We start from the raw sequence: 14,781 nt of genomic DNA on the forward strand, positions 1-14,781 counted from the left end.
AGAAGGTTTGAGTCAACAATCATTTGTGATGCTTGGAGATTTTAATTTTCACCTGGAAAAATCTGACGACCCAGATACAGTCAGGCTTAAGAATATTATGGCCATAGGAGGTCTTGAACAACTGGTCTCCTTCCCGACTCACACTAAAGGACACGCTTTAGACGGGATTTTTTCCAATAACTGTGATCTAGTTAATATCTCCATTCTTCCGATTATTTGGTCTGATCATTTCATAGTTAATTTCGAATTAAAATGTGCTATGAGGTATCCTATTGGCTGTAAACCAAAAAAGGAAATCACTACTAGGGCATGGGGTAAATTAGATGTTAAACAACTGGAATCCTCTCTTATTGACACTATGTATACAGCTCCGCGGGACATTGAAGAAGCTACTTGTTCTTATATTAGCTGGATAATGGATGCGTGTCTTAAATTAGCACCTCCAAAAAAATGGATACCGAAAAGGGCCTCTCCTACTGCTCCTTGGTACACAGGAGAGCTTAGGGAGAAAAAACTTTTATGCAAACATGCTGAAAGAATATGGCGGACGAACTATGCCATGTCAGATAAAATAGACTTTAAACTAACGATTTCTAATTATAAACAAGCTCTCATGTCAGCCAAGAATATTTTTCCACACAAATCATGAAAGCTAAATCTGACTCTAAGGAGCTGCTTAAAACAGTTGTTAAACTGTCAAATCCTAGGACGCTGAATGATTCTGTTGCTCCTGACTTCTGCAACACCATCGGGGCGTTTTTTCAATCAAAAGTCGAATCAATCTTTCTTTCTTTGTCTGAATTGATTGATACAAATCAAAATGATGTAAAAGCGGAAATCTCTCATCCCCCTGGTAGTACCTTGGACTGCTTTCTACCTTTGCAAAATGAGGACACCGTGAAACTTATGAATAGCATAAAATCTGGTGCTCCGAGTGCTCCCTGCCCTACATGGATCATTAAACAGATAGCTGATACCACTTGTAGGGTCTTGACACCTCTGTTTAATGACATACTTTTATCAGGATTTTTTCGAATATTTGGAAAAAAGCTTCAGTGCTTCCGCTACTGAAAAAGCAGTCTCTGGATCCTAAGGACCCAACAAATTATCGTCCCATCTCTAGACTTCCCTTACCAGCCAAAATACTAGAAAAGGCCATAAACAGGCAACTTAGTGACTTCCTCCAGCATAATAGCCTGTTGGACCCCTCACAATACGGTTTCAGAGCTTTTCATAGCACTGTGCTGGCGCTCCTTAAATCAACAGAGGAGATCAGAGAGGTGATGGATAAGGGAGGTAACGCGATGCTGATTCTCTTAGACCTATCTGCGGCCTTTGATACCGTGCATCACATGGTATTACTTAATCGGCTATCAGAGATTGGGATTAGAGGTCAAGCATGGAATCTGCTCAACTCCTTTCTTAAGGACAGGTCACAAACCGTTGAACTCAACGGTAACACCTCTGAACCCTTTTCCCTGCCATGTGGGCTGCCGCAGGGCTCATCTCTTAACCCCACTCTTTTTAATATTTATGTGGCACCCCTGGCTGGCATTATTAGATCTTTTGGATTTCTGCTCACCTCCTACGCGGACGACACTCAAATTGTGCTATCGGTGAGGGAGGGAGCTGAAAAAGAAACAGGTGCACGTTTCTCAGACTGCATGGGTTCCATCTCCAGGTGGATGTCGGCTAATTGCCTCAAGCTGAATTCAGCTAAAACAGAGGTTCTGAGATTTGGCAATAACCCTTTGATGTGGACACCAGACTGGTGGCCTGCTGATCTTGGCCTCTGCCCCACACCTTGTAGGAAAGTTAAAAACCTTAGTGTTGTGGTAGACGAAAAACTCAATATGGGGGACCAGGTCAGCAAGGTGACATCTGGATGTTCTCTGATGCTGAGAATGATTAGGAAAATCAGGTTCTTTCTTTCTGAGGGGAACTTGAGAACGATGGTGACTGCACTTATATTGTCACGTCTTGACTACTGTAACAGTCTTTATGTCAATATACAAGCTCAACATCAAAATAGGCTACAAATTATTCAAAATGCGGCTGCCAGACTGCTGACCAGGACACCTAATTCTGTTTCAGTCAAAGGAGAACTAAAAAAGCTACACTGGCTCCCTACTCATTTGAGATCCCGTTTTAAGGCACTATGTATAGTGTTCAGAGCCTTGAACGGGACTGGTCCAGAGTTTTTAAGAAACAAGTTTTCCTGGCACATCCCGTCTAGAACCCTTAGATCTACGGGCGCTAAATTAGTGAAAACTCCCTGCTTTAAAAAAGTTAATTGGGGAGGCAGAAGCTTTGTAAACAGTGCGTCCAGAATCTGGAATGAACTCCCTTTTATGCTAAGAAACACCCCTGACTTTTGCGTTTTCAGGACGGGTCTTAAAACATGGTTTTTTTCTCAGTTCTAGTTATGTTATCATCTTAGGTAGTTAATGCTTAGCGCCAGGACACCGGATGGTAATCGTGCGCTCTATAAATTATAATAACATAACATAACAATCTAAGCTGCTTGGACCGCAATTCTAAGAGGCACATTGACTGATAAAGAGTGGTGTGAGGTATGCCATGGCGATAGGACAGCAGCCAGTAATGCGTGCTTTAAACTCATACAATATTATCACATCCACATGACATATGTTATCCTGCTGAAAATACACAATATCTAGTCGCTGGCCTCAGCCGTTTGTGGAAGATGTAGGCAGACTGTTAGAAATGGGGTTTCTGATTGGCTAGGGTATGCACCTAAGAAAGGTAGAACCCACCATTCTAATCAGGGTAAGGGAGTTACACACACACACAAGATAACCCCTACTCACCCCCTTGGTAGCTTGGCAGAGCAGTCATGGTTATCCCAGAAGCAATGTGTAAAGCGTTTGCGCAACACACATACACACACACTAGTGACACACAAGCACACCACAAAAGAGACTCCATGCAAGGTTATATGAAAACATCCTTTGTATTATACACCAAACATATTAGACCACAGTCACATATATCAATGATCACCTTGCCAACTAGGCAATAGTTACAACATTAGATTGGTCATGAATCACTTTGCCAACTACACAATTGTCCTAACAATACATAGATCTTAAGAACATTAGGCATAACATCACAGTTAGTGCAAGTAAGAACGTGTAAGTTGCACAGATCATGAAACAACTATCATGAAAACATGATGTGTAAACACATTACCCCAGCACTGTTCATGTTATGCAGCTCCTGTAATACAACATGTAAGCCTGTCAATACAAGGTATGAACACACATTTAAATGTTGAGTCTCCTCTGGGACACTTGGCTACGACCTGTAGGCAGCAGGAACACTTGTGCGCCTACTAGTGATAGTATGGTAATATTGGGTAGCAGAGCAACCCGGACCCAGGTCAACACAACGGGGGGGGGTGGCATCTGTCAAGGTTCACCCCGTCTGGCCAGTTCACACATAGTGCCCCTAAGGTGTGCCACAAGATAAATGGGGAGGGCACAAACAGGGCCACTGCCTGCGAACACCTGGTGGAGCTGTAGCCCCCTGCAGTCTCCCACACTATTGTGTAGCACCTCTGGAGCCCTCCAGGGCCTCTCTGACTTTTCTCAGGCACCTGGTCAGGTCGAATGGGGACTGCCTGCGAAAGCAACACATTGTGGTCCAATTACTCCTCTGGGGCGCGACTCACTGAACCCTTCAGTGCTGACCTCCACTTTCAGCCTCCTGCTGCCATCTGGAGATGTGTGCTGGATCCACCGTGACGTGGGGCAGAGCTGTGGGGATTTCCTCACAGTCGGCAGACCGCAGATGCACACAGGGGAATGTGGCCTCAACCACTTCCCACTCCACTGCCAGTCGTGGTCTGCTTTGAGGAAGGTGGGGGCTGCGGTCGAGGGTGTGTCAAGAGAGTTGAGGGAGCACCCACAGGACTCCCGGAGGCCTCAGACTGGGGCTGCCTCTCCCTGCAGGTACTGGAAAGGGTGGGCGTGGGCTTCCTAACTGAGCCCCGCCCACAGCCAGGTGAGGCAGTCCTCCTCCGCTTCTTCTTGAGCAATTCCTGGCCTGGACAGGTAAAGGGTGCCATGGGTCAGCCCCTTTTCTCTCTGACTGCACACGTCACTGTTCACCTTCCAAAAACCAGGGCCGTAAATTGTGCCCATGCCTTTCCTTGACCCTCACAAACCTGGCAAGTGCACCGGCCCCAGTTTGGAGTGCTCCTTGGAGAAAGGGGAAGCACTCGCCACACGCTGGTGCCACAGAAAAAGTGCTCCACACACGCTTGGCTTTTAAATAAAGAACAAATAAAAGGGTGAGGGTTATGATGTTGTAGTGGAGCAAAACACAGGGAGATCTTTCAAAAGCAAAACACACAGCGCTGGCAGAGTAAAGCACATGAAACACTGTTAAAGTAAAGCTTCTGGAGCACTGTGCAAGGAACCTTTGAGGTCCCTGAGTTACCCAGAACAGGAGGTCAGCACATGCAGGCCCTTGGAGAGTTCTCCACAACCAGGATACCACAGCAGAGCAAAAAGAGTCAGTCCTTTTCCTCCACCACAGACAGAAGCAGCAACTGCAGGCCAACCCACTCCTCACTCAGAAAAGGCAGAGTTACTCACACAGTACTTCTGCTGTTCTTCTTGGCAGGGTCCTCTTGTTCCTTGAAGTACTCTCAAGTACTGGGGTTTTAGGTCTAGTACTTATACCCCATTGTGTCATTGTTCTCTTTGTGGCGAGGGTCTCTGAACCCAGTCCAAACCAGTCCTGTCCTCTCTGGTGCAGCATGACCACAGGGGGTGGAGACAGCATTGTGAAAAGGAGACACAGCCTATTCAGGTGCAAGCGAAGCTCCGCCCACCGTTTTAAATACATACCAGGTCTATTCAGGCCAGCAACGAGTCACCTATGCAAGGCAGAGCACACCTCACGCTCCACCCCCTGTGACTGTCTAGAGTGAATGCACATCCCCAGCTCATGTCACTCCACCACCAGACGCTGAATACACAAACAGTCAGAGGCAAACAGGATGGTAAAGTAAGTAAATGCCCACTTTCTAAAAGTGGCATTTTCAAACACAGAATTTATAAACCACCTTCACCAAAAGGTGTGTTAATACATTCTGAGTTCAGAAAACCTAAACTCCATTTCTCTATCTTGTCCTTGTGAAAAGTTATACTTGTAAGACTTTACAAAGCAACTCCCATGTTAGCTTATAGGACAGATAAGTGAAAATAGTGAAAAACGAAATACACAGTATTTCACTACCAGGACCTGTCACACACACCTGTACATGTCCTATCTTTCACATACACTGCACCCTGCCCATGGGGGTACCGTGGGCCTACCATAGGGGTGCCTTACATGTAAGAAAAAGGAAGGTTGGGATCTTGCAAGTGGGTGCGCTTGACAGGGTAACATGGAAGTTTAAAACTGGGTGCACAGACTCTACAGTGGTAGGTCTGAGATACATTTTCAAGGCTACTCATGTTGGTGGCACAACCAGTGCTGAAACCCCACTAGTAGCATTTGATTTACAGACCCTAGGCAGACACAGTGCACTGTACTAGGGACTCATCAGTAAATCAAATATGCCATTCGTGGATAATCAATCATATCACACTTTATACAAATAGCACATGCCCTTTAGCACTGATCAACAGTAGTAAATTGCCCAGAATCCTATAGCCAACAAAAACATGGTCAGAAAAATAAGAGGCAAAAAGTTTGAGAATGAACCTGTCAAAAGGGCCAAGTCTAACACAGACTGACGCAGATCTTCTGCACATGATATGGCACTGCTGAGGGCTCTATACCTATTGGCAGGAGATTTCCCGTGCAATTGGTAAATAATGACCACGGTGAACTATACCTAAAATACAGAGCTACATTCTAAATCTCCTCCCAAAGGAAAAAAAACAAAAGTGCATAAAGGCTAAATTCTTTCAATTTAGGTGCACTGCTAGCCAAACGATGTATAGTCATACACTGGGCCAGCCCTAGGGCACCTACAACTGATGCCTGGAGGGCAGACCTGACAGAGAGGGCAAGGGCGGAGGAGACACACATGCAAATGTTGCGACAAAATGATAAACTTATAGATGACTTGGAAACATTGGGCAAGATGAAACAGGAAATTTTAGACCTGCTGGGGACCAAACCCCCTTGAACTGATCTATGACACAAGCCTATTGCACTAGCGAGAACCTTACATGACTAACCTCATAAATGCAGTTAGGTAGTAGGTGAGGAGTTGGGGCAACGGGGAAGGGGTGGGCCAAGGGGTGGTAGGAGGGAAGGTCTATAAAGCTAATACACTGGTGAGATGGATGTAGGGGAGAGGCCTAGAGGGGCAGTGGAACCCAGGAATAGGAAAAGTGAGTGAACATCTGGCGGGTACATCTGATCAGGTTATTGATGTTGCCTAGTTATGTAGCAGTGACTCAATATGGGAGACTGTACACACCGTGGCACACGTCCCTATGTTGAGTAGGGTTGACAGCTATGATACTTTAATGTAAGAGGGACAAGGGCGGTTCTAAGGACCCTGTGTTGATCATACTGTTAAACAAATCAATACAAATAATTTACAAACAAATGAATACCTAGACAATTACCGAAGCCTTCATTATATACAAGATGTATGATGCGGAGGCCACATTGAAAATGTTGTCTATTTCATCAGGGAAACAGCAACCATCAGATGTATGCATATATTGGACATGTAAACTAGGGGTGGGCGGAATTTGCGAAATTCACTTTTGCAAACTATCGCGAAAATGTTAAAAGTCTCCGCAAACGCGGAAATATCGCGAAGATGCAGAAGTTTTTTCCCCGCCCATTCGCGGTATTTTCTGTGTGATTGCGGCTCGCCAACTTACCCATGCGGTTGCTCACGGGCGCGGCCATCTTGTTTTCACTTGTCCCGCCCGCTCGCGTTCGATATGATGTGCCCGCGTCCTCACGCTCTCGCGGTGGAGAATGACGTGTTTGAGATCTCAAGCATCTCGTACTCTTGCGCTGCATGATCGCGAGAAGAAAGACGTGATCGCACGACGAATGACGTGATCGCGCGACAAATGACGTTAATGCGGGCGAGACAGCGCAAATGGCTACCAACAATCCAACATCTCGTGGAGAACGCGACCGGATCGAGAAAACTTGTCGGCGAACGCGGGGATTCAGAGAAGGCGATCGCGCGCACGCGAGAATGTATTTTTTTACAGCGCGAGCAAGATAAAAATTTACGGTAAGATGCGAATTGCGGAAATTTTGACATTTTCGCGCTCTCCGCGGAACGTGAAAATGTCAAATTATCGCAATTTCCGCGAGCGGATCGGAATTTTCGCCCAGGCCTAATGTAAACTCAAACTCAATTAGCAAGTAATGGAGTGTTGTGCATAGCAGATAAAATGGCAATTTGAGATCAATATCTAAGACAAAGAAACTTCTCTAGAACTTTAGGCAAGGAAGAGAGTGGGTGGATACAACAGGATAGAAAGCTGATGACCTGTGGATCTCCAGGAAGGCTAGTCAGAGAGCTCTATACTTTTGAAATGGACTATAAACGGGAAACGATAATCAATCCCTATGTTCAAGTAACTGAATGGATTTATGCAGGCAGAATTGCCTTGTCACTGACAAGCTGACATTACATACATTCTTATTTATTTAAATGCATACAAAATTAGACAAATACTTACATGATAGAAAGATCAATGGGAAAGGTGAAAAGAGTTGAAAAGTCGAAACAGACCTAGCCCACATTAAGCGGTGCAACAGTGAAAACACAGTTAGGGAGGACATCAAACCTCTGGCGTGTATCAAGACTGTCAGAAAGGGTTCAGGTATAGGAAGAAACTGCTCAAAGCGTTGCCTTAATGAATTCTCTTTTGTATGAATTACAGCCCAGTGAACAAAATTATTATGAACATGAAGCTGCTTGGAGTTTTCTTCTGCAGTCCATTTTGTTTGCTCATGATTTAAAAATGCAATTGAAAAAATAAGTCTGGCTCAATATGTTGTGTATTGGAAAAAGGGTACTTTAGTATGATGACCTGCTAATCAATCACTGAGGCCGCATTGCAGTCTATTGTTTTTTATCCGCTATGTCACCTCTGGCAGAGACCAGCTACCATGCAAATCAGACTTGCTTTTGTATTATGAGTTTGGCCAGGGCTTTCAGTGGGCCGGGTCAGAGCACCGGCAGTTTTTTTAAGGGGGGCCTCGAAACACTTCTCTATCGGGCTCTGTTTTCTGCCATTGTAGAGGCGGTCCGTTTTTTTTCCCGGATTGCAGTGACAACAGGCACATCGATGTGTGCGTGGTGAGGGTTGTAGGGGAAGGAAAATCCTTTAAAGAGAGTCACATTCTCTCTGGATTTCCCTTCTCTTTTTGAATCTCAGGGGCAGCAACATTGTCGTGGTGTCACCACCAGGGCTTTAAGTGGACGTTTTTTCAATATTATATAAAAGCCATAGTTGCTGCTTACTTATCTTATGCAACTAGCAACCATTGACAAAGCCAATAGTCCTGACTTGTAGGCATGATGTGACTTGTTGTATCATATATCTGAACGCAATGACAGGAACAGCAAAATACAAGTCGGGGGGCATACTGTGTTAAACACAGCTTTTTAGCTTACGTGTTGTTAAGCCACGCCCTTAATTACATTGACCACGCCCCTTTGAGAGACCCCCCCAGTTTGTTCATCCCACTTAAAGCCCTGATCTTGGCTCACTTAGGATGCATCAGTGAGGTATACCTTGAGTCATTTGACACAGTGAGCACAAGAGCCAGGTCTGAGCATTCCTGTCACTCTTAGGGCATTGCACTGAGTAAAACACAAAGGTGATGGATGGAATGCTTAGAAAATTATCAGCAGCTGGCAATTGCTTGTGCTGCATTCCAGTCCATGATTTTTCACCCATTATCCCACTTCAGATGGCGAATGACCTAATGCAAAACAGTTCTGATCTTGCTCCAGGAGGAACAGTCCATCCCAAACTGCTAGGCCAGGTGGCCTCCAGGGGCGGCTCCTCCATTGGAGTGGAGGAAGGCTAAAAAATAAAATGGTAGCTCTTTGCCAATTTATTTTTCATTCCCCGTCCTGCGCCAAGCACCAGGACAGGGACAGCCACGGCTGCAGCTGCTGCTGACTGACAGCAGCAGGAATGAGGGGAGAGGGGGGGGCTGTCTAATGCACTGTTTAAAGTGTGCCTGTCTTTCTGGCTGGCTGTCTTGTGATGGTCAGCCACACATGCGCACTTTAAACCTCTCAACCCAGCTGTCTTAAGATAGCTGGGTTGAAAGTAAGTGCAGGCCTCCAGTGCACTGTAGAGCGCCGAGTGAGGCCCCTCCCTCCAATCAGGACACTGCTCACATTCTCCATGAGAGCAGTGCCAGGATTGGGCAAGGGAGATCCAGCATCTGGTTCCATTTCCTGCAAGGAAGAGGTCCGGAGCGTAGACGTTGTGTTAGGTAAGTTTTATTTTATTTATTTCTTATAATAATTTGTGCATGCGTGCCGCATCCCGCTCCCCGTAGATGCCAGGCGCCACTAGTCGCCTCTGAACTGGAACTAAAAAGAAAGAAAGCTGCGGAATTCGCTATATTCTTTGACAAAAAGGTGAAATCACTTGTAGATCAGGTCATTCATCCTACCCCTACAGAGGAGCGGAAATCCTTAACCATTTGGCAAAAATTTGACCCCATCTCTGAGGATGCCCTCCTTAAATGCATCCTCGATACAAAGCCCTCTAACCATTCTCTTGACCCCATCCCTAGTGCCATTGCCATTGACTTCTATACCCATTCTCTTTCCTATTGGACCACTCTGGTCAACCTCTCCCTCAGTCAAGGCTCCCTTCCTGTTTCCTTCAAAACTGGACAGGTCACCCCTCTGCTTAAAAAACCCACCGCTGATGCGAACGACCCCAACAACTACCGTCCCATCACTAACCTACCCTTTCTTGCGAAAATCATAGAAAAATGTGTAGCGAAACAACTCTCTCGCCATATCAAGGACAATGATCTTCTTGACAATTTCCAGTCCGGCTTCATTCAAAACTGCAGCACTGAAACAACCCTGCTGCTAGTGATTGATGACGCGCTGCGGATACTCGATTCAGGGGAGTCTTGTCTTCTAATTCTTCTTGACCTTTCTGCAGCCTTTGACACTGTCAATCACAACACTCTCCTTAACACTCTTCAACAGAGAATGGGCATGGAGGGCACTGTGCTCAAATGGTTTGCCTCCTTCCTCTCTGATAGATCCCAAATGATCAAAATAGCGAACAGTCTTTCATCTCATTTAGCGGTCAGTCAAGGTGTCCCTCAAGGCTCTATACTTGCACCCACACTATTCAATCTCTATTTAGAGCCGTTGGGAAATCTCCTGAGTAAATCCGGGATCCAATATCATCTATATGCAGACGACACTCAAATCTACCTTAAGGTGGCCTCCACTCACGATCTCTCCTTCCTAAGCTCTACTCTGGACTCCATTCAAAACTGGATGTTAACTCATCAACTGATCCTGAATCCCTCCAAAACTGAATTCCTCCTCCTCTCCTCCTCACTTTCTCCTCCCCCAGTGCAATCATGGATGGATCAGACTAATCTACTGAACAATAAACCCATCATTGTCGAGAGCGCAAAATCCCTTGGTGTCATACTCGACAAAAAACTCAATCTACTCTCCCACATCGATTCCATTGCAAAGTCTGCTCGATACCAACTGCGCCTTCTTTGGGGGATTCGTCGCTTCTTCCCGGAGCACGACCTTAAAATCCTGGTCCAATCGCTGGTTCTCTCCAGATTGGACTACTGCAATTCTCTTCTTACTGGCCTCCCCAAAACCCACCTGTCCCCTCTGAAGTCTGTTCTCCATTCAGCAGCTCGTTTCATTTATGGGGCCAAAAGAAGCGACCACATCACACCCATTTTATCCACCCTCCGTTGGCTTCCCATAGAGGCAAGATCTATCTACAAGACTGCCTGTATCACTCACAAAGCCTTGCACTCCTCCTCCCCTTGCTACCTGGCGAATAAACTGAAACTCTCTGGAGGCTCCAGACCTTCACGTAATGCAGAAAATGTATTGCTTGAACCTCCCACTTTCAAGAAGGAAAGATCGATGGCCCAATCCTTTTCAGGCAACGCGGTGAGAATCTGGAACTCGCTTCCGCCTCATCTCCGGACCACCACCTCTTTCCAGGCCTTCAAAACTGACCTCAAAGCTCTCCTCCTTCAAAGACACTTCCAAATTTAATCTACGTCCTCTATCTTCTGAAGGAAGTCCTTCCGTTTTAGGAAATTCTGTTCTCCATGCCTATAGAAGTGCATTCCCAGTGTGTTTTTGTGTGTTGAGTGTCTGCCATTTAGTGCAGTATTATACCTCTACTTGTACTTTGCACTCTTGTATAACATGCAGACGTCACTTTTCCTTTTGTAACGTATCGTTTGCTACCTCTTGTATTTTGGGTTGCTTTTGATACTTGCACAACGGCCACCACTGCCTCATGTAACGTAACTTTTGTTTTAGTGTTTTGAGTGTCTGCCATTTATTGACCTCTGTGTACTTTGTATGCTCTTGTAACCTGTACACGTCACTTTTTTTTCTTTTGTAACGTATCGTTTGCTACCTCTTGTATGTTGTTTGCTCCTGATACTTGCACTAATGTCACTATTGCCTCATGGACCGTAACGTTTGATTTTGTAACATGTCACTTGTAATTTTTCTCCTTATGTATCATTTCTGCTCCTATTGTGAAGCGCTCTGACACCTTCGGGTAAAGTCCGCGCTATATAAAAACGCATTAAATAAATAAATAAATAAACTAAAGCATCCCCAGACCATTTTGGCCAGCTTAGGACGAGCAAGTGTATGGACAAATCCCGCGTTGCTGTGTCTCGGCAGAGTTCGGAGCAGCTTGGGCGAGTTGGCCCACTGACAAATTCGACCTGCCTTTCATGTGATGCCACAACCGCCCACTGTGACAGCAGGCAGGTGGCTCTCAGCGCCACTGGATACACTTTACCGACTCGCATTTCTCCTGTACGCTCTTTGATTTACATTCCTTACCCCCAAAGCACAAAACACACCTGATATTGCTTTCCTTAATGGCCTCTTATTTAATATCTTTCCTTCTACCCCCACATCATTAATGAAATCCTGCGGTTTCAACATGAATAATACTCTTTCTCTTTTGCCACATACAAATAGGTTCTTACAAAACGAAAAAGTTGTCCTTCATGTACTGAAGCAAGCTAAGGGGCTTGATTTTAATTGACTTCTGTTCCGTTTCGATTTCACTGACATACACGGTATGCAATATTTACATTGCACGTATAACTGTTCCAATGCAAATGACTCACAAGTATTCCCTGTGAAACAAAGGTGCCGCATGGCTGAGGAGCGCCATCAATCATCAATGCTGGTAAATGTAAATGCGGCGGGCCAATCAAAGACGGCGGCCGTGCTATGCACTCAGTTAGGCTACTTTAAATGGTAAGCCTTTGACAGCAGCTGGGGCAAACATTAATATATTATATACTTACAGCATATAGAAGAGCTTCATTCCGTAGTTGGCGCTCATGGCAGGTGTTTCATATGTTGAATTGAGTTGACAAACCAGCTTGTCCATGTTTCCTGTCGTCCAGCAGAGAATACGCCAAAGTAGTTCTAAAACAGATATTATTTGTATCATGTTAACTCTGTGTTCTAGTTGTTGTATGATTCAACTTCTGTACCTTATATTCGGAGATACAATCCCAGGTATGAACGGCCATTTGTATTTTCGCAAACAGTGAACCACAACACTTCTGAAAAAATATACCTGTCCGCTTTCTGACTATAATCACCATTTTTGTGTTTAAAGTCAATGATCAAGATATTTATTGCTTGAGAAATGAATGTTTTTTCATTTATTTTAAATAATCTAACAGGAAAACATAGTTCGATTTGGCTACAATAATCCCTTAGATTGTATACAAATATAAACCAAAGAACAGTATTAAAACAAAATAATGTGTCACAGAGCCACTAGTCCAGGATGTAGATAGCTAGCGTGGGTCTGTGAGGAATGTAAACCCTCCAGCAAAATGACGAGTCCCACACAATTCTACTCTCTGGCCTTATCTACTAGGTGCTGTTGAAGAGAGCGTGGCACTCTATGGCTATCAAAGAAAGTGTGACACTCTGTGAAAGCAGGTGGTCTGAGTAAATGAAGCTCCAAACAGAAAGCACTGTCAAAACCAATAGACCTGGCTTGCCTTTCGAGTACTAACTAAAACTTTGTAATACGCCTGCTGCAGTGAAAACACAAATAAAAAAACTATTACTTTCTGTTAGATAAAGAGTTTATTATGTGATGAGCCAATGTACTTTTGGGATGTAAAACAGTCCCTCATGCATTTCTACGCAAGCACTTCAAAGGTGATGGAAGGATACACCAAATAAACAACAACATGAGATGAGAGAGAGATACTGATTTGGGCATCGCAAAAGCGGACAGTTGTACTCTCAAACCAAATCTAAAAGTTGGAAGTCCGAACTTGAGGCGCAATTTCATTAGGCACCAGATCTGAGATTTCTTCTGAGCGATGCTCTTGATGCAAGCTCTCACTGATGTCTGATGCTACACCATGAATGGCTGAGTTGAAGATCACTGTCATTGATGCTTTTCACTGGTCCAAGACACTGAACAGCTTCTAATTAAGATGGTGTACTCAGGAAGCTATATCCTACCTGCCAGTATGGGGGACCAGAATTAAGCAATGCATTATGTGTTGACTTGGACAAAGTGCCTCAGCCATTCTTAGCAGGGGAGTCATTTGGTTACAAAAGAACATGACCACCAGAAGGCACTGGCATGGTTACATTTGTGTAGGATCCAGCGGGAAGGTGGACAACACGACTTGATGTGATGCCCATGCCTGCGATGACATAATCAAGATGGTGGTTCATAAAGGGTTGGAAGGAACTGAGAAAAAGGCCATAAAATGGTGAAAAGTGTTGAGCAAGAAAGTGTGTTGTTCTGTGGTTTCTTTTCTTAAAAAGGCATCAATGAAAGGTTTGCTATGATAACATGAGCTTCTTCTTGCATTTCAGAAACAGCCAGAGTTGTTGAAAGAGTTTTTTTTTTACTACAGCTTTTTGCAATTTTTTAAGTGATGGCCAATATGTTCTATTTTTGCAGTTTCTACCTCTTTGCAGGTAGTGTGGGGAAATAGGTATGAAAGGTATGGGTGACCCTGGAAAGCTATATGTTTTGGAAAACGTACTCAAAATTCTGAGTTTAGCAAGGTGATGATGAAGTGTGTTGGAAAGTGGTTTATTAGTAGTGGTAAATATGTATCTTCCACTAGCAATAAGGCCTCTGACACAATATAGAGCTCAGTATAGGTCTTAGAAATGTATTCCCATGCTCAACCCTTGGTAGCTTATCTGTGAGCAGACAGACTTAACTTCAAAGACAGGTATGTAAAGCATTTTAAAACACCAATTCAGTAAATAATTATGACACAACACACCATAAAGATCCACCCAATTTAAAATGACATCAAAACGAAAAAAATCCAATGTAGGGAACTGGAGATATGACTTTTTAAAGATTTAGCACTATATATCACATAGAAACCTATAGTGCCTATTGGGACATCTGATCACGCTAGACAAGGGCAAAGTCAAAGTTTCAGGCTTACCGTGATGGAGCCCTGCATGACTACCCCCTGCGTTAGGTCTTCGTCAAATATTTTACTTTTCTTCCCATTATCCCT

General features: G+C 44.5%; 1 protein-coding gene across 1 annotated transcript in view; it reads right to left on the reverse strand.

Annotated features, from left to right (window-relative positions):
• The window catches only part of LEPR (leptin receptor), a 943,611-nt gene that overhangs the window by 709,478 nt on the left and 219,352 nt on the right, over positions 1–14,781 (reverse strand). The window contains exon 4 of the mRNA XM_085602358.1: positions 12,562–12,685. Coding sequence (XP_085458484.1) covers positions 12,562–12,685 — 124 coding nt within the window. The remainder of the gene's footprint in view (positions 1–12,561; positions 12,686–14,781) is intronic.

The sequence above is a fragment of the Triturus cristatus genome, chromosome 4_2, assembly GCF_964204655.1.
Source record: "Triturus cristatus chromosome 4_2, aTriCri1.1, whole genome shotgun sequence".
Lineage (NCBI taxonomy): Eukaryota > Metazoa > Chordata > Amphibia > Caudata > Salamandridae > Triturus > Triturus cristatus.